Genomic DNA, 25,311 nt, shown 5'->3' with positions numbered 1-25,311 from the left:
TGTTATGAAACTTTGAGCCCAAAGGATAAATTTAATACAAGTGAGCTTTGTAGTATACTATGCCAGAGAATGTTCTGTGGTAACATCAGACTGGAGGTGGATAAAATGAAAATAGGAGCTGCAAAAAAAATTCAAATATTGTGAGATTGGACTTAAAATATCTGTTTGGAATTGTGTTATAAAATATTTGTTTTGAATTAGAGTCATCAAGCTACTTTCTTATTAGTGTGAGTTTTGATTTAAACAAAATCTTATAACAGCCATTATTCCCAAAATATTTAGTCAAAAATGGTCAGAAGATCACACAGACTTTCATATTTTCAATAATGTGACACTCAATGAAGAGGTAACTGGATAAAGTCACAAAACAAGCTCTAAAAATCATGGGCAGTCATGTATTTTAATTAGTTGTCTTGGTATTTATGTCTAAACCACTAACTCTAAACCTTATTGCACTTGAAGCATAGTACTGAAAATCATTAAGACAGCATGTCTGCCGGGTCCTCTTTGTCCTCTTTGACTTTTTTTCTTTTTTTAAATTTTTTTTTTCATAGGAGGAGGCTGAAGTTGGAATAAAGGATTTAAGAAGTTAGGCTTTGGGGTGGTCAAGGCTGGAATGTCTAGGCCTGCTGTTAATGGGCCCAAGTGGGTGGTATTTGAGCTATTGCTGTCTGTAAACTAAAGGAGTGATCTATTTGCAATAGAAAATGACACTGACATTTCCTGCTGTGCAGGTGTACTCTATTGAGAAAGACAGGTCTCTACCACCAGAAAAAGGAGTCCTACAAATCAATTTTTAATGCAAATCTCTCGTGCACAGAGCCGAAATGGCTTGGTACTGCTGCTCTGAAATAGGCTGCTGAACAGGGCATGGTTTTAAACATGTAACAGAAGAGCCTGTATCGAACACAGGAGTTTAAAGATACACTTCAGTATCCCTTGGCTGCACGCAGAATTATTTCTCCCTATATATCTTTTCAGAACCAAATCTAAACAAATTTGGCAAATGTATTAAGATTTACTGCCTTGAGGAAGCCCTATTTTCCCTAAATTGAAGGTCTTAGATAGGATTTTTAATAGAATACACTTAGTTCCTCTCTCCTCCTTTACTAGATAAGGAAGATCTAATACAGACAGAAAGAGAAAACTTTATTTATGAGCCTTGTGTTATGATGTAGACACCATATTGTAATGCTCTATGCTCTGATAATGTTTTTGTTAACTGCTGTCATTATGCAGCTGCTACTCAGGTGTGCCTGATAATGTGGTGCTGACCTCACTCTTTTTATAGATCTTAGCAGACAATAGTTTCTTCTTTTAAAGCCACATTATTAGGTACTTTGTTCTCTGTCTTGCTATTATGAATCATTCCTTATTCTTTTTTCAGCTCTTTTCTTCCATTTCACATTTGCCCTTTAGAAAATTAAACTTGTTTCGATTTTTCTTGAATATTTTCCCCCATCCTGCCAAATTTGCCCTGAGGAAACTTTGAACAATGCATATTTTAAGGTGTCTTTACTTAAATTTAATGATTTACTTTTGGCTTTGTTTGAGTCTTTTGACATATGCAACCATCTAAATTCATAGACTGTGCATTATTTTACTGCACTTGGGAGATCTTTTCAGAGAGGGAAATATAAAAAAGTAACACACATCAAGTAGAGTTTTTATGATTCTTACGAAATAGAATAGAAACCACATTAAAAGACAATTCAGTTTTCTTCTATTCTTGCTCCAAGATCTTGTAAAAAAGATCACTTATTGTACATCTTGTTTAACAAGTACGACACTATTATCTTTGTGCTGGAAAAAGTAGTAATAGTATTTGGTCTTTTACATGTTGTCTTTTTTCACTCTCAGGAATTACGCTAAACACATGGATAGCTGAGGGTCAACCAGGGTGAAGAAAGCTCAAATATTCCACTTGGCCTCAAACCATACCAGCTGTGCTCCTTTTTTCTCATTAGGCTCAGGCTTTTGGCTTTCACAAGCTCTTCCCTTAGCTTTTGTGTGCCTGCAGTGCTGAGGTCAGTGAGAGTCCTGTCATGAATTCCCAGGATGCAGTTTCCTCTTGTTTTACTCGTGTGTGTAACCTCATAAGGAGAGTAGGGAAGGAAGCAGAAATCCCTGGTCAGTGAAGGAGTCCAAGGGGATGGACAAGAGGAAACCTTTGTGGGGCAAAGTGTGTGCCCTTAGGGACCAGCCTTGGCTTTGGGTCAACTTTTTTTGTGAAAGTGGCCTTTCTTTATCCTTGAAGAATCAATGAAACTCATTTGTACAGCCAAATTTCAAGGTACTTTATCAGCTTTTACATGAAACTTGCTTTCACAGGTTGTTGTAGAGCAATGAATTTCAACTGTCTGAATAAGAGAGAAGCTCCTAAGGATGTGGCCTGAGTGAGGACATTCCCTGCTTAGCTTTAATTGGCATCTTTCTCCTGGCTGGGAGGGTTTTCTAGCCTTTCTCTTCTTGGGATAAGGAATTAGAGGAGACATTCGGTCAGGGTTCCTCCTAAAGGAATGGACAACACTCAGTGGTATGGGAGCTGATCTCTTTTGTTCTTGGCTGACAAATAGACTTTTCAGCTCCTTCAAGATGCTCAGTGATAATGGGCAGTCTGAGCCTACAGTCTGAACTGATCCTGCCTTCATCTGAAAAAGCTTTCCCACGTGGAACTGAGAACAGCCTGAAATAGTAGCAGTAACTTCTGCACTGACCTGTTTGGAGGCACTGAAACAGCTTAAAAAAGTGAGAATGAAGGTTGCCTGTTCAAAAATAGGTCATGCAGTCAAAGCTTATTTAAAAAGTTATCTAAACTAAAAATGAAAACAAATTAGGGTACATGAATATTTTTAGGAATAACATTTTGGCATGCAAACTTTTCCAAATGCTTTCAGGGTCATACTTGCTGTTCTTCCTTAGGTGGGAGTCCCATCGAAACTGGTGGGAGTTGTGCCTAAATAAAACTTTGGCCCATGATTTTCCTTAATATGACATTTTTTTCTTGAATGACCTCCTGGCAACCTTGTTCGTAAGTAATTTGTCATGTTTATTCTCTGAGTAAAAAGTGCCTTCCATCTGTTCTTAATCTGTGTTGCCTTTAACTTTTATTTTTGCCTCCTTCTGTCATCTGTGTTGCATTGGAAATAGAGTTTTCTGGGCAACTTTTTTTATCTCCATGTAAGCGGTTGTAGTTCTTGAAATAAATCCCCTGGTGGTCTTTTCTTTAGGCCTAGACAACCACAGTCATCAGAAAAGAGAAAAAAGAAGAAGAAGAAAAAAAAGAGATAGGCAAGAGCTTCAAATTAATTATTTAAATTATTGAAGTTTTACTTAGATACCTGATGCCTTGGCTATTGCTCTCCTTTTAACTCTTTGTGGTCTTCCAGCTCTCAGTTTTACAGACTTGTGTTTTCTGATCTGGTCCCTCACACCAGCTGTTCAATTTGGGTGAGGCAGATGTGCATGGTCTCTATGCTTTTTTCCTGACATATGTCAGTACATACAAAATTTCCTACATTCTCCAATAAAGTCTACGGTTGTTTTGGTGAAAAAGTGGAGCACTGTTTTATAGGAAAAAAAAAGAAAAGTAATAATTTTTAGATAGAAAAACTACTCTTCTTCCAAAGCACTATTGCAATGTGTGTTCTCCTCTTGTGGAAATGAACATATTCCCATCCTCTCTATTCCCAAACTCTCTAGGTTTAAAGACACTACTGGACATGGCTTTCTTTTCCTGACTGTGAGAGTGCAGAAGAAGAAAGAAGGCTCATTCTCTGAATCCTTTGACCAACAGAATGAAATCTAAGACTGAACAATGCCTCATTTATACTGATGGACTAAATTTGTCATTATTAAATATAAGATAATGCACATGAGGGAGTAGATCTTAACTTATGTATACGGGCATGACTAAGAGTAACAATTACTAATTCTAAAAAAAACAAAGCAAAAAAATCCCCAAAACTAACTCAAACCCCACTGTGCTCAGCAGAGGACAAAAAAGCAATCAATGTTTGAGAACTTTAAATCAAAAGAAAACCAGTAAACACCACTATTCCACTACACAAACCACAAAAACCTGTTGTACATCCAACTTTTAAATTCTGTTTGCATTTTTGGGCTTTTCTCAGGAAGTAGACCTCACACAGAGTAATCAGAAGTGTGGAAGAGCTTGTCTGGAATTGCTTCCATAAAGGTCACAGCTATGTAAAGATGGGCTCTTCACTCTTGGAACAGGAGGATGGAGGGAAGGATCCATAACAGCACGTGTGGCACATTACTGGTGACAGATTTAAAAAAATAGAGCAGGAGAAAGGGATTTTATTGGACAATGTATAGCTGAAATGTGAACTTCAATCTCACAGGGTGTTATCCCTGCCAATAATCTACGGATATACAAAATGTTATTTAATAAAATTAATGGAATGTAAACACAGTTATGGCTATTCAAAATGTGTGACCTCATCTTAGGAAGGCCCCAGAGCTGGGCTGAGATCCTGAAGGAGCATGACTGCATGCCTGCCTCTCACACTCTTCCCTCAGCTGCTGCAGCTGTCTGTCCTTGAGAGACAAACTGCAGGGAGAGGTGAGTTCTCATCTCCCCCGCTGCAGCCACTGCATTTGCTTTGATGAAATCAGACTCACCACACAGCTCTTACTGCAACTGTTCCTATTCATTCACATCCAACCTTTAATTTATTTGTAGCTCTATTTAAAAAAGAAGAACAAACCACAACCAAAGAGGAGCTTTGTTGGTTAGCATTTCTCAGTCATGGGGCTGTGATTAATGAGTGGGGCAGGATGTGGCCCAGGAGGTCTGGAAATGCATCCCTCAGCCCTGCCTGCTGTGTGGATGCTTTGCCTGTGTTTCATGGCCCATGCCTGCTCACTTTGTAGGCTGGGGTGGGTGATGAGTGCCTTGTGCAAGATCAGTGCCTGTACAGCAGGGTCCCTGTTGGCTGGACTGCAGTGTAGGGACCTTTCTTCATCCAGACAATGCTGATTTTTATTGGTTTTGTGGCTTCCTTTTAGAAGGGCACTGCCTACGTTTTCCTTTTGTATCATCCCTCCTCTTTTGCTTGCCGCTGAATGCTTGCTGGGTTAATATTGTATTTCTTCCATTCCTTCTCAAGCTAATACATGACCTCTGAAGTAGATGGCCCTGGGAAAAGATTTTATCCATGCTTTCTAGCAGGATTTTTTTGTTTAAATAAATAGTTTTATTTTTGTTTAAAACAGATTATAGCTGGCCTTGAGGGAGATTACTCTGCTTTAATAATTGTTTGATTTTAAGTGTTTTGCTACTAAACTGGCTTATTTTAATTTTAAGGTTTTGTTTATTCCTATTTTTAAAATAGTGTAATGTAGTTGTAATACACATTCCAAACATGTAATTCTCTGATGCTGGCATTATGTTTTTCAGGAAAATCAACTTATATTAGTTTTAAAATTGTTGTAGTAGGGGATCCATCAAACCCATGGTAGCAAATTGGTTACTGTTTTGGGCAAGTTTTATCCCACTGAATATACAACTTCTTGATTGTTTTATTATTCTGGTTTCTCAGTCAGAAATCACAGAAGGATAGAATGGTTTGTTTTCAAAGGGACCTTAAAGATCATCTGTTTCCTACCTCTAATAGGTGCCTATAGTACATGCCTTATACAAAATGCTAATGATGTATGAGTCACAAGCTGGTGATCTGAGAGTTAATATCGTGTTTTGGACTCTCCTGTTGTCAGGAGTGCAGCAAAGGGAGAATGGCCATTTTGTGCCCAAGGTGGGAGCGCACTGGAAGTGGAGTTCTTGAGTCCTATTGAAAAGTTACTGAAGGCAAAAACTTCCAGTGTGACCTCTGCTGTCAGCCCTAACAGGAATGTAGGGACCAGCATGAAAATGTTTCTTTTGAACTCTTTTAACGTTGTTTTAAATCTTAACAGAGATTTGCAGGTGAGAAAATTTGCCTGATTGAGACCCATTAAGGAAAGACACTCCTTGTTATTTTAATTTAGCTGGAATGGCTTGAATGGAGCTAGAGTTTAGCTGAAAGACAGGCCCTGCCTCGCTGTCACAGGGCTTTGGTAAGATGAGATCACAAGAGCTCAAGTAAGAAATTTGTCTTTGGAAGTGTTAAGTAAGAGGTTTTTGGATACAGAGCTATCACAAGAGAGGGGGAAAAGGAACATTAAGGAAAATCTGGAAATAGATCACATAATATAATCACATTTTCTCATATAGTTATACTTCTTTGATATTTAATGTTGTGCTGAAAAGAACTTTGTAATAGGTGAAATGTGAACATTGAGCTCTCACTATTGAGCCTTCTGTCATAGCCTAATTATTTCTTTTTTTTTTTCCTCTGTCACTTTTTTGTATAGGTGGAAAACGTTAGGTTACTTGATCGTTTATCTTCAAGAAGAGCTGTGGTGGGAACCTTATATTTAACAGCTACCCATGTCATATTTGTGGAGAATGGTTCTGAAACTCGCAAAGAAACCTGGGTATGAATTTTTTATTATTTCAGTTATCTGTAAATGCATGGCACTTTACTGATGGTAATTTGAAAATTGCTTCCAAAACACTTTAAAAATAGTTCATATGGATGCTTTTGTGAGGCCATGTGAAGTTCCAGCCTAGTAATTTTCAAAAATGTTCAGTGGATTCTAGATATTACAGTATAGTAAGAGGAGTAGAAGGGCCTTCACTGTATGAATACCAGCTGTGATTGACTGAGGAACAGCTGCTGAAAACTGCACCTGTTGCTCCTATCATTCAAAAAGACCTAAGGAGAAATGCCTTGAGTATGAACTACTTCCTTGGCTCTGTCAGCTCTTGGCCTTTTCCCTTACTGCTAGTGCTGAATCAGTGATCCTGTTGGTTTAATACTTTATTTTTTTAATAAAGTAGTATTTGGAATTAACTGTTTTGATTGATTGACGATATACATTGCATTTTCTTGTGGTTTAACCCCAGCCATTGATAAAGCCCCATGCAGCCACATGCTCACTCCCCTAACCAGCAGAATAAGGGAGAGAAGCTAAAGGGTAAAAGGTAGAAGACTCATGGGTTGAGATAAAGACAGTGAAGGCAAAAGCCACATACACAGGCAAAGCAAAACAAGGAATTAATTCACTGCTTCCCATGGGCAGGCAGGTGTTCAGCCATCCCCAGGAGAGCAGGGCCCCGTCACATGTAATGGTGACTTGGGAGGACAAAGCCATCACTCCAAACGTCCCCTGCTTTACATACTGAGCATGATGTCATATGATGTCCTATGGTCTGGAATTTCCCTTTGGTCAGCTGGGGTCACCTGTCCTGGCTGTGTCTCCTCCAGCCCCCCATGCACTCTCAGTTTCCCTCCCAGCATTGCAATAGGCCTTGGTTCTATGTAAGCAATAACAAAGTCATCTCTTTATTATCAAAGCTGTGTTCAGTGCAAATCCCAAACACAGCCCCATGTCAGCCACTGTGAAAGAAATTAACTCTACCCCAGCCCAAACCAGCACACATGTACACATATAGGTGCAGCTATTGCTCAGTGCCATACATTTGGGTGTCTTTTATGTAGCTTAATTATGCATCACTTGTCCATTTTTGCACTAACTCCAACTTCCTTTGATACCACTATTCCTGACTAGATTTTCATTGTCATGTTTCATCTTATTTGATGCAGTACTCAAAATTATGTCAGCATTACCTTTCTACCCATGAAGAGGCACAATATTTTAGCCTTATGTAACTGATGCTGGTTCATCTTTTCACTGTGCAAATAGATGAAAAGAGCTTTGGCAACCACTAGCTTACACTAAAGCAAACAAACAAAAAGCTTTGGATAATGTGAGCAGGCTGATGTTTCAACAGCTGAAACACTTCAGAAATGCCTCTTTGTCTGCAGGTGATGTATCAATCTGCTTGGTGCTGAAGCTGGAGATAGGAGGCCAACTACAAGAGGAGGAACATGAGGGTTTTCTGAAACAGTAGTGGACACTACTGTGCCTGCTCTGGCACATCATTATAAATAATTACTTAAAGATTTGACTAGCATAACTCTTTTCAATTCCCCTCAGGTTCTCCACAGCCAAATTTCCTCTATTGAGAAGCAAGCCACCACTGCCACTGGTTGCCCATTACTGATCCGCTGCAAAAACTTCCAGGTCATCCAGCTGGTGATCCCTCAGGAACGAGACTGCCATGACGTTTACATATCTCTGATACGTCTGGCTCGACCAGGTATGGGAAGAAAACAGCACAAAAATCAGTCTTCATCCTGAAGAGGGAGAATTTATAGAAGAAATGTGTCTCTGCATCTTTGTCCTTTGCAGGTTAAGAAAAAAAGGTTCAATAGAGATGTGTTATGAGAGAAATATTGATGTAATCATTTGTGGAGCAATGAAGAAAGCTCATTATAACAAGTAATTTACTCCATAAAGTATGACATGAACTTCTATTTAAAATAATACTCTAGGGCATCATGGACCATAAAATATATTATAATGCTATTTTATGTGCAACTCATTTGCTGGATGACTTGTGTAAATGTAAATTTAGGAGAATACTTTTAATCCAGGTAACTTTTACGTCCCTGTTGTAACAAAAATTTTACAATATATTTAGTGGTCCTGTCAAGATTTCCGTTTTGACTTTTTGTACTGTGCAGAAATTCCTTAAAATCAGTGAAAGGTTTTGCAACAAATAGTTGTTTTATTTCACTGGGCTGCCTGTGTATTGGCCTGTTATTATCTACATTTTGAATATTCCCTGTGTGTTTCTGAATTCAGTTCAAGATCCTTTTGAAACCTTTTCCCTTTCCAATGAAAAACCAAATGTTGCGCCAAAGCCCATCATTTGATTGCTTACATTATAGCGTTTCTCTGCACTGTGCTCTCCTAAGACCCAACTGACAAAGCTTCTGGATTGCTTATTTTAAGCTATGACTTTTGAAATATAGCACCAAGTTTTGTTTTTTATTATTATTTTAACAGTATGCAAAGAAATGGTCTACTGTAGTCTTTACAAAGCTGACAACAACTGGCTTTAATTTTTTTCTTTTTAGGAGAGTACCAGTTTTATCTACTGTGTATAGGGGTAAAAAAATTGCACAGTCCACCAGCACAGCTACTGAATTTTATAAAGTTCTAGTAGTAGCAGTAGTACTGTATAACTGTAGTAGCAGTAACGTGGTAAGCTAGGTGATGAAGGATGAAAGTAATCAGAGAAATTTAAAACAATTAGAAAAATTCAATCAGTGGTTCTGCTGATGAAAATCTGGATTCATTCCATGCACCTCAGCTGCAAGTACATGTTCATGTATGCTGGAAGGCATGTGATTCTGTAATCCTTTTTCTTGGAGGCAGGAGGAGGTTTGTGTGCTGCTATGCACCAGAATGATGGAGGGAAGAGTAGCTGAGGACCCCGAAGGCAAGTTTAGTGACTGACTGCAGTGGACAAGAAGGTCTGAGCAGTAACAGCACTGTATAAATAGCTCTTTGCATAATTTAGCTGCACAGTAGTTTTCCTTCTCCAGCAAACTATCTGATCTTGATTTGAGGCAGGAAAGAAATCTTGCCTACCTACTCAAAATTATAAGGCTCTGATTCAAGCTGAGTCATTTGTACCTGACAGTGCTCTTCAGTGTCATTTTGTCAGGGCATGAAGCTGTACTTTCTTTAGATAATACGGTTACTCAGCATTAGAAGGTATGCTTTACTCCATAAACAAATGATTTGACCTATTCAGGCTCTACTTTCCATTCATTCCTGAGAGAAGCTCATGTTGTATACTGGCTTAACATATTCTATGCTATCTGATGTCCTAGTTACAGTAAAGGTGAAGGTTATGCTTAATTTTATTTTTGCTAAAATTTTAATCAGGTCAAGATGTCAGCTGAATTTGGTCTTTTTGCCTAATTAACCCATTTTGTAAAACAAGCTAACCATAAGATACTGCATGTTTAATAGCAGGATTCCAGATGTTTGTGGCAAAATTACTGAAAGATTGGGAAAGGTCCTATAAGTACTGGCAAAGATGTGGTAACTGACCTTTAAGGCACTGACTACTAATACTTCAACATTTTTGCTACTACATACAGATATCATCATGTGATAACACTTATAATCTTGAGGCAGACTTCAGTCATAACCCAGATACATAGGTAGATCTTTAAAGGTATTTCTTGTGCCTGTGAATAGCAGGTCCATTGGAAAGAAAATCCAGATTCTTATGACAACCCAGCAGTGAAAACAGGAGCTCAGATTGCTACCGAAAGCTTAGCTTGGATTTACAGGTTGTGCTAAAACTTTAGGTTAACAGATGAGAAATGAACCAGACTGTCTTCCTAATCTATGCCATGCCAAAAGTTTGAAATTAGAGAATACAGAAGGAGTTTAAACTGCTGCAAAATGTGGAAATTCTCTTTTTTTCTCCCAACTTAAGACTTCGTTGATTTTCAGTACATTCTTTTCAGACTTAACATGAAGTTTTCTTTCTTTCTGTTCCTACTTTTCTGTGTGTATATATACAATCAATTTAATGACATTTAAAATCTTAACATACAATAGACTTTTAGAAGACATAATTAAAATAAAAGACTTTCTATAGAAATAGATAGGAGTCTTGTTATTGTTATTGGGGGGTTGTATTTATTATTTTTATAGCTGTAAGTTCTGTTCAGTGCAGAATACAGCAGCGTAGTAAGATTCTGCTTGTTAGCAGAATGTTATTAGAAAAGGAGTGTAGTATTTAAATTTGCTGATTGTAGAGAAAGTATATCAGTGGACAACTATGAAATCAGAGAGGACTCAGCTTGTGATTTACTTCAGTCCTAAAGTTAAAGATCTATTGATTGGAAAGCTTTAAGGAATTTTGAGCAACAGAATTAAATACACCCTTGTAACATAGCAATATCTAAAGTATCAAGAAGAACATTGATTTCAAGTTGTATGCTGGATAGGCACTCATGTCAGTAACAGCTGGGATTCAATGGCAGTGATGTCTGGCTGCCACTGTCACCAAGATTAAAGCACTCATTGAATGCAGATGTACTCTTAAAAAAAGTTTAAAACTCCAGCACCACTGAACTTTCATACGTGGTACATGGTCGAGGGGGACAGGTGGCATAGCTACTTAAACAACTTCCTGGTCATGATAAAATGATTGATTAGCATATGCTTTTTTAATGCTATTACATCATGTGTATCTCGAATGCATTTGCTAATAATTCAAGGACAGAATTTTGCAGTCCACAAAACTATTGTTTCATTGGGTCTATTGGAAACCTTCCTAATTAGGGACAAAGACTACTGAGATTTTTTAATTTTTGGAAGAATGTACTGCACAGTCCACTGTTCATATCTTTTTTCTTTGCCACAGGATAGATGTTACATTAATAAAGGGACTTCTAAACTGCCTCTAGATAGAAAATTCTTTTGAAGAACAAGTGCTTACTCTGGCACTGACTATAGCTTTCTTTGGATGAAAGCATATTGCTGACATTTTGCCTTTGTGATTGGGAAGGTTTTTATAAATCCACTGAAGACTAGCAGAACAGTATATTTTAAGTAGCACTTCTATTAAGGTACATACATTGCAAAATATACAAATAATAAAACAGCATGTACTTCCAAAGTTTTCTTGACAGTAGATATAAACCAGGATTTGTGCTTTTGTAAAGCAAAGTGTACTCTTTGAAAGGAAGCTGCATCAAGGTCAATGCCAAGCTCTGGTTTTGAAGTGTGATTTCAGGACAAGAAATCTGAAGTCACTTACTCTTTCTGTTTCTTTTCTTATTTTTTCCCAGTGAAATATGAAGAACTGTACTGCTTCTCCTTCAACCCAAAATTAGATAAAGAAGAACGAGAACAAGGCTGGAAGCTTGTGGACCTCAATGAAGAATATAATCGGATGGGTGTTCCAAACAACTATTGGCAGATTAGTGATGTAAACAGAGACTATGGAGTGAGTTGTTGTGATTTTTCTGCTACAGAGGCTGTCTGTACAATAAATCAGCAGCCTGACTGAGGACTACCATAGTGCTTAGTGGCAGCATCTCTGTGCTCAGCACTGTACACACACGTAATAAGGTGCAGCTCCTCTACTACTTCACATAAAATGGCGCACAGAAAGAGAGAAAGGATACGTCTTCATTTAACAGACGTGGAAATGAAGAGCAGAAAATATGTCCACTGTTTTTTAAATGTTAGAGTTCAGCTGCCTGGGAAGTAGTTTAAGTCATACCTAAGGTCATGTGTGTGAATAAGAGTTTCCCTAACATGTAGGGCTATGTATAATTACTACATACTCATTTTAAGAAAAAAAAAGTTGCTCCAGATAGTGAGCCTGGCAATATTTTTTCCACACTGGCTGTTCCCACACTCCTTTTGAAGGATCTGTGATTGACTGTCAGTTTTTTTCACAGTCATAGGTCATAAAATTTCCTAGCTGCCTGCTGTCCTGCCTCATTCTGTCTTGTATGATTGAAGAACTTAGAATGTTAATTAATTGTGAGAAATAATAACCAAGATATTTTGAAGAAAGTTTGTCCATGCACTTCATTGGTTCTGTTGCTGGAACATATCCATGTTAAGGAAGCACTGTGACATTCTCAGAGAAGACTGAATGTGCTGTCAGGGTTTGTTTTATTTTTGTTAAAAGGAGTGGAAAAAAAAGTATGACCTCTTTTAAGATAAAGTGTAGGAAAAATGTCATAATGAATAAAATGCAGCTCACCACAGCAGCAACTGTAACCACAAGCCCTTGCTTTCCTTTCTCCTTCAGTACATATCTCTTGACTCAGAAAATAGTTTCTTCCTGGGCATCCTTAGTGCTTTAGTCATCTCAGAAAGTCAAAGGGAATTACTGAATATCCTTTCGACCCCAGTCAGAATTCTACAGACAATATCAGGACAAGGGGGTAAAAACAGGATTCCATCTGTAGCCTCACTTTTTGCAAGCTCATTGGGTTCCTCTCAGAAGTGGTAGGCATTGTCAGGGCTGATTGCCTGGTAACCTCATTTCATGTGGCTTAATTTCTTGTCTCCATGTCCCTATTTTTGTCCTTTTTATTTATTTTCAAATTTTCTGAAACATTTGGCTCTATTGTCCCCTCCAATTATTGTCTCCTTCCAGCAGAATGTTTGAGAACTTCTCTCACTCCCACCCTTACTCCCAAATTCTGCTCCAGAGGATACTGCAGTTTTAAATACAATCTTGCTATATGTAATAATAAATCTTTTCTGGGATTAATGTGTTAAACCTGTCTGTTCTCAACAAGACATAAATTAACACTTGGAAATACAGCCCTTCAACCCCTTTGCTTCAGTTTTGCCATCTGCAAGTTAGGATTAATACTTTGCAGCTTCAAAATAATGTTTTGAGCAATGTCAGTGATATGTATACAATAATAACAGACTATTCCCAGAGGTTTGAGTTCTTTGGTGTTTTGTTTTTACTGTGGAAATGGCTAATGCTACTTGTACTTTGTAGACCAAACAAACAGAGTTTCCTTTCACAGGTCTGTGACTCCTATCCTACAGAAGTCTATGTACCAAAGTCTGCAACTGCACACATCATAGTTGGGAGTTCTAAATTTCGCAGCCGAAGGCGTTTTCCAGCTCTCTCCTACTACTGCAAGGGTAACAATGTAAGTGTGAATAGTAACCTCAAAGTCCTTGCTTATTTTGGCTTTGATCTCATAATTCTTCTAGTAAGGTTTTTCAAGACAAAATCAGTGTTTATTTAATTAAAAAAATTATTAGTGTAGGCTGGTTAGTGTGGTTAGTTCATTAATAGAGATTTAATGCAGACATTTAAACCCAGTTTCATCATCCAGCTAACACAAAAAAAAAGTGATCTCTGTATCACAAAGAAGTGGAGTAGTACAAGAGGCCCTGAGACACGGGTGGCAGAGGAGTGAAGGCCAGTAGCAGGCAGTTAGTAGCTGACTGGGAGGAGAACAGAGCAATTTTGGATCTGGTAGCTTGAGAGCAAGTTGAGGAGGTGTAAAACTATACTTGCATCAGTTAGAGAATCAGGAGCAGATTTGATAGAAAAGATCTGTGAAGGGACATAGAAAGGACGGATACAAAGAGCTACTAAAATTTGGCTGAGCAGTATGTTATGGTTTTGCTGAAGAGCTTCTCCTTGTCTGCAAGAGTGAATAGTTCCACCTTCCCCTCCATAGCAAACATTCTCAGGGCTGAGCAAGGAACTCCTTCACTTTTCTGTAACCATTTGGAACAAAACCCTGTGCCTAGACTATTTGCATTTCTGTTTCTGGCAGCTGAGGCGAGCAAGGAGACCCTTGGACTGAAGGATCCCCAAACTGGGTCTTTTTACATTTGTGATCCAGCTCCTTAGGGGCTGGGTTAGCTCAGCTGTCATTACCAGTTAGGAGAATGTGTCCCCTTTGTATTCCCAAAGGACCTGTGTGACTCCTGCTTCAGTCCAGAGTGGAATTAAGAGTCTTCCCTAGCGTTGGGAGATGGTCAGGACCTTCTAGGAGACAGAGCTAGTCTGGGGTTACAGGGCATCTGTAGCATTTGCCACACAGGATGGGACATATTTCTGCAGAATGCCACAAGCATGAACCACAAGGTACAATCTCTATGGAAATCTTGCCTTTACAGCAGCCCTTACCATAGATTTAAGCTTCAGAAGGAAGGAATCATACATTATTTTTAATCCTTTACCCTGCATTTCATCAGAGCATTGCTTCCATAAAGATCTATGAATTTTGCAATGAAGTGGAGAATAGGAACATTTAAATAGCAAATACAATCTCTGCATAAATTACATGTTAACACTTTTTTAGAGTCAAATTTTTCAGAGTTAATCGCTTTGCGTGATCAACTATGTCCAAATATAGATACCTAGGATTCAAAACACTCAGACATTTCCAAATCTCAGCAAAAGAAAAGGTTTCAGGATCAGGTAGATTACAATATATAATAATTCAGCTTGGATGAGTTTCATGTTTCAGCCTGATTGTTTTCCCTGCTGTGCGAAGTTCAGATTAATGTTCAAAATACCAGATCTGAAGTGTTGTGTTACTCGTGGAGGAAATACCTCCAGTGAGTTTGGAGGTTGCCATGAGTTGTCAGTAAATAGAGTAACGGGCAGGAAAAGGGTAAGATTTAACAGCAGTTTGGGAAGAGCCTGCTGCTTGCAGAGGAGACAGGTACCACTCATCCAGTCTTTCATAAGACAGAACTTTCGCATAGCTCCTCTGTCCTGACAAATTCAGTGGTGATGTGACACCTCTGTGTCTTACACAGTCTGTGTGAATATGATAAGATCAAAGTCTGGAACTGTCTGTTCAGCTTATGCAATAGCATGTAATAAATCACTGGAATATGTGCTGATCAGAGGACTAAACTCTAAATAACAAGAACCTGTTTGCAAACCCATTAATAAAGTATGAACAAGGTCTCACACAATTATGAGTTTCTCTCTTGAAGACCCATACTTTACTGATTAACTAATGATAGTTCAAAGTTGTGACTGAAAAAAGCATGTCCCTTCTCACAGTAATAAATAATCTGTAGGACAGGCTGCACAGGTTGTGACCTTCAGTAGGCAGATTCTCTTCATGCTTTTGTTCAGTGCTTAGAGAGTGCATATATTATCCACTTGCCTTCTATAAATCTAGCAGTCCTCTAGCAAAAATAAATATCTCCCTGCCCACCTATTTTACATTTTGTTTATTTTTTCCTGGTTTCACCTGGAAAGAAGGTGATCATGATGGGTCTCTGGAGAAATTCTTCTGCCTCCTTCAATAGCCCTGCTTCATATAACCCTGAGAGGAGTCAGGCTGCCTGACCCACTTCTTATGCAGTGAGGTCTTTTTCCAAAGGTAGTGCTAAAAATATAAGATCATTGGTGATCTGATTGCATGTTCTACATTTTTGTTTCCTGGACTCATGCTGCCAGGCTGCTTAGTAAAGCAGGCACTGGTGTAGGTTGGGTGTAATCAGTCTTGTACCTGGTGTGAGTGCAAAAGGACATATTCTTTATGTTAAATCAATGTTCTCATGATTTCAAGGCTGTACTCATCCTCAAGATATTACCTTTCAGGAGTTATTCTACATTAGGGAAATACAATACTTAAAATAGCTCTAAAATTTGGATTCAAGACTAGACTTGTCCAATGGGGTTGTATTGTTTTAATGCTTCCCTGCTTTTTAAAAAATAACGTATTTATTAACATGTAATTAAAAATAATTCATTTATTAACATGTGATTAATTTTACCATTCTAACTCTCTCAGGTAATTGTACTTCTATACAAACATCTAATGATCTGGTTTTGTAAATGCTTCTGGATGTTAAATAATTTCTACTTTATAATGATATTAGGTTTTTTGTTTGTTCGTCTGCTTTTCTGCAGGCCTCCATATGTAGAAGCAGCCAGCCTTTATCTGGCTTTAGTGCTCGGTGCCTTGAGGATGAACAGATGCTCCAGGCCATTAGAAAAGCCAATCCAGGAAGTGATTTCATATATGTTGTTGACACTCGGCCCAAAGTAAGTACATTAAATTTCTTACACACAGCAAGACTGAGTGTGGGCTGAATACATTAGGGAAGACACACAACCCAAGTGACTGACCAAGTCATTTCTGATCTAAGTTGCACCTATGTAACTCCACAGGTGCATGAGGATTTATCAGGGGAATCTTAACTAGGAACTTGACCATATTTTTCTCTCTGGGAGAATTTTCTCCTTTACACTGAACCTTTCAGTTTTCTTGTTCTTAGTAAAATGTCAAGACACAGAAAAATAAATAATATGTAATTGTAACTGTTTACACACACAAAGCAGCTATCAAGTAAGCATATTTCTGATGAGACTGGCAAAAAATAATTCCCATCATAAGATGTATTTACAGTTGGTTGTAATGTTGCAAACCTCTGCCGCTTATACCGTAATTTTCCATGCATGGCTTCTCCTGGAAGTGAGAAAAATGACCTCTGCACAAGGCTAAGGAAAGATAAGTTACTGAGATCACAGGAATGGAAGAGAGCTTTAAATACCTCCAGCACTTTGGTGGTTTTGAGAAAAAATCTGAAATATGATAAGTAGTGACATCAGATGCCATATCTATAACTGATTAAAAACCTCTGGCCACGATAAAAGCTTTAGAAAAAAAATTGCTATGGAGAAATAGAGAAACTCAATAATGATCCAGAAGAGGTTGGAAGCTAAAAAACTGTTGTATCCAACTTGTCATGCTAGCAAAGAGCTCAAGGTGAAAAAGACTAGACAGACTTCAGTATCTGGAGGTGAGAGTAGGGATATCTTCTTTCTTATACTATCAGCACCTTTCCTCTTGAAGTCACCAAAGCCTCTGAAGAAAAGAAACTAAAGAGGCAAATCTCCAGAAAATCCCTTGTAGATATAGGATCAGCTTACTTGTGGTCCTGAAGAAAGCGAATTGTGATGAGCACTAGTAAAGGATCTTGTTCAGAAAGAGCATTAGACTTGAAGCACAGGCCTGGCTGCCTAAATAATGCTTTAACAGTTTTCTATGTGTAGTAATTGTTATAGCTTGTTTCCTCACTGATGGTGTTGGTACCCTTCCCTATTTAAGGCAATCTTTGACTGCCTAAAATAGGAATTATGTCTAATGGCTTACTGGCTTGGCTATTAATAATGTTTTACCAGGCAGTAACAGGAGGGAGCCGCCCTTTAATTTTTTCTGGTAAATTACTTTGAGACACCTGTGTGCAGTGAAAAAGCCCATACTTTGTGGAAGGTGTGAAGAAACTGAATTAGTCTCACTTAGCCATGAATGCTATGCTTCCAGCAATGCTGGCTTCTTCAGAAGCCAGTCAGGAGATGAAGACTGTTTTCATTTAGCTATTCCATAAAAAAAAGGTTTTGATGTAAAGGAATTTGTATACCAGATTCCTACTTCTCTCTGTGCAGCAAAAATGGACAGATCTACAGAGCTCCTGTGATCCCAGATGCCAAATGCAGCCTTGTTACAATTTTGTACTTGAAAATGCATTTATAAATGTACACCATATAGCAATGGCTAGGTATTGGTGGAAGCAGTTCCTGGCATTCCTCAGGGAACCTTTAACAAATGCAAAGATAAGATATCAAGTCTGGTTGAAGGCTTCCCATTCACATAGGCAGCTAAAAAACTTTTTGGCTCATTTCTCATAAGAACCAGTTTCTTGCAAAGATCATGAATGTTGATGGATCCTTCAATTCAACATTCCCAAGGGCTCTTCCCTCATTGCACTTCATAATTTTCAAAACAAAAGATTTGTTTGTGGAAGAAAGCTTTGTTTCCACTTCATTTTGATATATCAGGATGACCAAATGCAGCTTTATTTAAGCCACTGTCATTCCTCTATGTGATCACAGAAGAAGCTAATGTAGACTTACTGTTTATGAGTAAAACACATTAGTTCTATAACCTTTATAGCAAGACTTTACTTGGTTATCCTCCAGATTAAAGCAAATGCCAGGAAATCTTGCAAGTGGGGTCTTTTAGCTTTTCAAGCTGTATCCTCTATTTATTGAGATCAATCAGGGACATGCACAATTTAGATGGCTTTGCAACAACTACTTTAGGAGCAACAGATGGAATTTTGGTAGATGATGTGGAAAACTTGTTAGTAAATATTGTGGCAGCTGCAAAGTTTGGCAACTGACAGTATTTAAAATAAATGAGCGTCAGAAAGCCTTGCAAATTCAACCTTATATTTATTTACTTTCAAAGAGTGCTATTTCAGATTGTCCTTTAAGAAAGGGTATTTGTGATAAAATTGCTCTGCTGCAGGAACAGTTAATGGTATTTATGTGCTGAGTAACACATTTATGTTATGTGTTAGTTAGAAGATAGATGTTGTTCATTTAGGGTTTCAGGGGTTTGTGGTGGCTGAGACTCATGTGTACAGATCTTTCTTCCTGAAGCTATAGGCTGCTGCAGAGAGAGGCTGCCTCATCTTGTTTATATAAGAACACTGATGTCAACTTCAAAAGAGAAAGATTAGGATTCAGCAGATAATTTATATCTTTGTAGCAAGTCACACAGAGGACTCTGTCCTTAACTGACATGCCGTTCACAGGCTGTAGCTTTTTTTTATTGTCCATAGTTAAAACATCAGCAGACTGCTGGTTGATAGACAAGAATGGAGTTTTTTTCCTGAATTGCATACTACAAGTTAAAAGAAATTTTGCCCAAGATTTGTATAAATCAAAAATGTTGGTGTTTTGCCCGGGTTCCTATCCAGAATGTGGTTCCTTCTGTTGTCATGAAATTCATGCAATGTTTCAATTCCTAATGGCTGTCCACAAATGTAACTTTTTAGCTCTTTCCTTTGAAAGTTAAGACATCAGGTTTGGTCCTTGGAAACCTATTTTGATATATAACATTAAAAAACTAGGCTTGTTCATCTTGATTGGAGGGAAGATGGCATCAGACAATCAGTCTCCAATTGTGTGTATTGGCTCCAAATTAAAATTGAATATTGGGAGTATGTCTGTTTGGGGTGGAAGAGGTCAGAAAAGAAGACATTCTTGGATATCCCATGATGCCATTAGCTAAGAACTAAAATCTATTATTGTGAGTTTCAGATGTGACCACAGAAGCAGTGAATCAATAGTACTGCTGCACTATTGGGAAATAAACTGGAGACAGAGTAATCTGCATAGCCTCTTGTCCCCTAGGCAATGCCTAAGAGAGACTTTTTTTTATTTTTTCATGAGCATTGGCTCTCACTGAAATGAAGATGAGTCACTTTTTATCCAGTTGGTACCTTATGACGTCTACATCCTTTATTATTTATTTCTTAAATCTCTCCTGTGCAAAAGCTGTTAGTTGTGCTTGGAGGCATGGAGATCCTGCCACTTGAGCTGCTTTGTCACTCTCAGAGCCTTCATATTTCTTCAGAAGTTTGAAGGTCCCTCAGCCCTACAGCATGAATTTCACATAAAAGCACGGACTTCACGCAAAATGATGATTTCTTTCCATTGCACAGTGAAATTTTGCTACAGGAAATTTAGGAAAAAATGTAGATAGGTACTTAGTAAAAGAATAATTTAAAAGACCTTAAAAGACTTATAAAAGAAAAAGTAAGAGTACTTAATTAATTTTTATCAGCTCTAGTTTTGCTCAAAATTTAAAACTGGGGATAAGGAGCTTGGCAGATAGATTTCCTTCCCATGCAAGGGTTCCAAAATGGGGGAAAATAAACCTTAACCCCACCCTTAATTTTATGCTTGAGAAAACGGAACTAAAGAAGTATTTAGTAACTTTCCTAGGCCAGGAAGCAAGTAACAGATTTGAAGAAAAAAATTCAACTCCCAGCTGAAAGTATTTTTGCTGAAGTACAGCAACTCCTTTGATAGCAGTGTATTGCAGATGAAAGTATTTGTGGTAATGTTGTGAATTCAAATATTTTGTAGTCTTACATAACAAGAGCCAAATTACTATAAAATTAAGAAAAAACTCTCCAGCTCCCTCTTCATTATTGCAAGCCTAAAAGAAGTAAGCTGCATCAGCTTTTGGATGATTTGAACAGTAAAATAAACGTGGGCAACACTAGTGTGCACATGCTATGAACCAGTGGCATCGCAGATGAGACACTGCCACCTCCTGGTAATCATAATGCTGACCCAACATAAAATCAAAACAGCCCTTAAAAATTAAAACTGTTATACTCTTGCAGAGGAATCCTGCCTAAGATGTGGGGTTTTGTGTTTAACCTCAGTAATGAAGTTTCGCTCAAAGGGTGTGAAATAGGGTTATCAGAGACTCAGCAACCCAGCACCCTGCAATAGGCTGTAAACAGATCCCCCATTCATAGCCCCTGTGTTGACACTGGAACAGATGCTTCCTATTTATTTATGCCTGGCTTAAACCCCTCTGATTTATTGCTGTAGACCACAAGTTTTGTTTTGAAAAGATTCTGCTACTGGTTTTACTGGTTTTCATCCAATTTTCCCTATATTTTCCAGCTCAACGCGATGGCAAACAGAGCAGCGGGGAAGGGATATGAAAATGAAGACAACTACTCCAACATCAAGTTTCAATTCATAGGCATTGAGAACATCCATGTTATGAGAAATAGTCTGCAGAAAATGCTTGAAGGTAATATTCCTCTTCATTGGAAACTAGAGGAAAGAATTGATCCTTCTGTCAAAGAAATCAGGTTAAGTGCTCTGAAATCAGCAGCAGTATCTTTACCTGTTGCAGCTGCATGCAGCTGCCTGCTGGATAATGGGACTTGTGCAATGGAGGATCATGGAAAATACTGATTGGTGATTTCTTAACTGTGAAAACACCTTGTTTCCTGGCTGAAATCCAGATATCTTTTACTTTAATGATAAAATTAATTTTAATTCAGTGCACCTTACTGCTACTGTGTCTTCGTTTTAAATTTACATTTTGGTGGCAAAATGAAAAAAAATCCCTTATAGCTGACTTTGAGGCTAGTGGAAAATACAGATTGATTTTTTTTTTTTAAAGTTCAGAAAAACTGTGATCAGAACTGAGCTCAGATCAAACTGTGGTTTGATTTTTGTATAAGGTAGTCATACATTTTAGACTGTGAATTTTAATAGAAACTTATTAATGCCAGGTATAGAACATATAATATCAGATCTATTAATGAAATTCACAGTCAATGAGTGTAACAACTCATCACCTTCAATATCCTATGGAAATTAATAACAAATGACTTATAAATACTTAGTAGTATATAAACCAGCAAAGCTGTTCTTTCACATTTGCAGAACATAACTGTTTAGAGGTCATCTGGGAAAAAAAACAATGATAAATTAGCCGTCCTTGACCCTCAATGGCTTGTTGATTTTTAACAAGCAAATAGGAAATAGTGTTCACTCCACCATGTCTCTGTATTTACTACCTTGACATCAACAACAACTTCCATCACCTCCTGGATCAGCTCCATCTATCTTATTCTTGACTTGATGCTCTGGCCATGCCTTTTTACTCCTCCTCTGTCTCCCATTGAGTGCATGCAAATGTAAATTTGAAATCTAAGGGCTTAAATTTTCCATGACAGGGAAGCCATGCTCTATTTTCAAATGAGAGCATTTTATGGAAACCAGCATTAAAGCGTGATGCAGGTGAAACATCCCCTCTCTTCATGAAAATTTTCTTGGTCTAGGGGTCTCAGGTGGGAAAAAAAATTTTATGTTCAGCTTAGGAGAGAGGCTGGGTGAGTAAACAGGTCCCTTTGTTTGTTCAACTCAAGACTATCAAAGTTAAAATAGCAAACAACCAGTCTGGCTGCATGGGCAGTGCTGTGTATAATTTTTGAGCCAAAAGTTCATGAGACTGGCCCATGGTCCAAACTTGCATGTAACAAGGTAATTTCTGATGTATTTAACACTTCAGGCTGCTTGGATCCAGGGCACAAATTCTTAGCATCTTATATGGCTTATTTTCAAATAAGCCATATGTTAAAACATCTGCTTTTTTACTGGGTTTTATATTTGCTGTGTTGAAATCTCTCATGTAGCAACTTGCCTGATAAGATTAGAAATCAGAGAAGTTAAGGACTTTTAAAAAATAAATCCTATGACTTTCAGTGTACTAGGGCTTTCCTTATGTAAGCTGCTATGTAGTTTTTATCTTTTTCCATTTGTATGTGTCCCTTAATCTGTTTTTCTGGTGACCTTTTACCTGACTTGAGCATACAAAGAGACCTAGAACCAAAAATGCTGCCAGGGATGATGATAAGACACATTTAATATGGCTTTACATTTTTATCAATTAATACCTCGATAATATACCAATAATTATTAATTACTAATGTATTATCGATATCAATATAAAAATAGAAATAATTAAAAGAGCACATAAAAAACAGCAATATCACTGAATCTATGTGAATAAGTAAAACATCACACTACTCTATAAACTTTATAGAATGAGTCTGCTGCTCATGATCTGTTATAAGATTTTATGAGGTGCATAAAAATCTTTGAAAAGACAAATGAGGCTGATTAAAACTGATTTTAGTTTAATGTGAACTGTATTGTTGCTTGGAAGTGTATAGCATGAAAATGGATATTGGCCAGATGTATTGCTGAAATGCAAGGCCAGGTTCATTCAATTTACTCGTGCTAAGCAAAAGTGAAGAGCAAAGGATCTTTACATGCCAGACTGCAGATTATTTTCAAGATACAATTTTAAATAACTTCCAATGCTGAGAAAATTTGAAAAAAAATTATTATTCAGTTTTCCTTTAGAAAATGCATTATGCTAAGAATGTATTCATTTCAATGATTTTTTGGGAGAAAAAGCTGAGGAAATTAATTTATACTTACAAAAATATAAATTTCTTATTTGAGTAGGTAAAAAATTGGTTTCAGCTTTGTGATTTTACTGACTTTCATTCAAGCCAATTTATCTTACTTTAACATATATTTACCCTGGTATAATGTTAATTTTTGGCTAATTATACCAGCATTATAAAATGATAAAATTTTTAGAATAAGATTTTTTTCAGAATACGTAAAAATGTTTTACCTGTACTGTGGAAATAAAATGCATTTCAACATGATGGAATTTCCTTTTAGAGAAAAAAAAATTCCTCTACTGTCTTTCATATAGTATGGATTTTAATTTTACTCCATTTATAGATGGGCCTAGATGAAAAACCTTGAGATAATTTTGATCCTGTGCATAAACCTTCTTGAAATAACTCTTAATGTTAGGAGGACATTACACAGGGACTTTTCTTGATAAAGATCCAAGGTCTGCCTGAGGCTGCTGTTTGGCATTTGGGATGGGGTGGGCTGTGCTGCACATCCAGGGGCCAGCTGAGACCTGACTCCCGTGTGTTGTGCACTGAGGTGATGGCCCCACATGCTCCCTGTCTGTATTTAAACAGCAAATATGAGCTTCTCCTCCCCTCATTCCAGGAGCAGCACTTGCTGATGTAGGAGCAGCCCTCTGATCCTTGGACTTCTGTGACAGATCAGCCAGTAAGAAAACCTGTGGCTTTGGCCCACAGCAACTGTTCCTTCCTCTGCTTATGGCTGTCCTGCCAGAAATGGGGGGACTAGCCCAGCACACCCCTCTGGTGCCTTTGCTGGTGAAGAGGCAGTTTCCAACATGTGCCCTGTTTCTTCCTCCCATCCTGGACATGGGTGCATTGCTGGAATTCTCAGAGCTCTGCCCGTTGGCTCTTGATTTTCCTGTGCATACACTCTGCATGAAGCAGGCCATATTTCTCAAAGATTTTGGTACTTTTTCTGCTCAGATGGAGCTTATCCCTTTAGGATAAGCTTCATAATTGAATTCATAATTGAACTCATTATTAAGGTCCAGATCAGTTGCCAAAGTCATGTGAAATATACAGTGTATGCATTTAGGACAGTGTGAACTTTGCTCAGTGAAGTGGTCGGTAAATATTGACTCCAATTTGGGAGTGGGAATGAGCAAAGCACTGTTTCAGCCTTACCTTGGGCTTTTGTAAACAGAAACAGCAGCTTCAGCCAGAATTCAGCCACTAATTGGTCATGCTTCCATCTGCACAGGAACATTAATCATGTGAAAAGCTGTTTGCTTTCAGTGCTGCTATCTCTGCATCTTTATAAATATCCTCCAAAAATTACTTTTAAAATAACCATCTGGAAGAGGCCTTACACATAAACACTGCATGACTTTGTATGGACACATTAGGCCATTTTGCTTCTGAACTAAATGGAGTTAGGACAGTCAGATAGTTCAGATATGGCATAAACTCTCTCTTTGGCTCGTAAAATTAAATTTAAATTACACTGAAGGAAAATAAAGCTATGCCAGGGGCCATAATGGCCATAAATAACTGAGTCTTTTAAGATTTCCAGACCACAAGAGACTTACTAATTACTAAGACATTAGTAATTGACAGATCATACATTAACTCAGTAAAAGCCATGATGTTTTTCACTGTACTCTGAAAATTAATTTCACTGGCCAATATATTTTTTCCTTAAAAGACAGTATAATTCTATATGGATCAAAATAAATATGTAGCCTATTTATGGGGTGAATTTAGCATCAGACTGTTGAAAATAGATTGCACCAAATTTCATTGAGTTTTTGTTCTGCTAGATTGAGGCACCTTATGTAGATTCTGATTGCTTTCTTTCTTTTGATGCCAGAAACTCTTTATTATTAAAAAAATAGATACTTGGATACAGCAGAATAGAAACTAGGAGTAAAAACTGAGTGATTTTTTTTTCTTCAAATGTGGCATAGGATTTGGAAGATTTTCAGGATAATATTTTCCTTGATGGATTATGTCTTGTCCTCACCATCAGAATACTTTTTGACTCCAAATGAA

At 37.7% G+C, this 25,311-nt stretch overlaps 1 protein-coding gene across 1 annotated transcript in view; it reads left to right on the top strand.

The window, feature by feature from the left end:
- Positions 1-25,311, top strand: part of MTMR7 (myotubularin related protein 7) — a 41,541-nt gene that overhangs the window by 4,718 nt on the left and 11,512 nt on the right. The window contains exons 2-7 of the mRNA XM_014873453.2: positions 6,379-6,501; positions 8,068-8,230; positions 11,796-11,953; positions 13,509-13,637; positions 16,382-16,516; positions 20,966-21,098. Coding sequence (XP_014728939.1) covers positions 6,379-6,501; positions 8,068-8,230; positions 11,796-11,953; positions 13,509-13,637; positions 16,382-16,516; positions 20,966-21,098 — 841 coding nt within the window. The remainder of the gene's footprint in view (positions 1-6,378; positions 6,502-8,067; positions 8,231-11,795; positions 11,954-13,508; positions 13,638-16,381; positions 16,517-20,965; positions 21,099-25,311) is intronic.

Source organism: Sturnus vulgaris, chromosome 4, assembly GCF_052056855.1.
Source record: "Sturnus vulgaris isolate bStuVul1 chromosome 4, bStuVul1.hap1, whole genome shotgun sequence".
Taxonomy (NCBI): domain Eukaryota; kingdom Metazoa; phylum Chordata; class Aves; order Passeriformes; family Sturnidae; genus Sturnus; species Sturnus vulgaris.
This window is presented reverse-complemented; position numbering and strand designations above follow the sequence as displayed.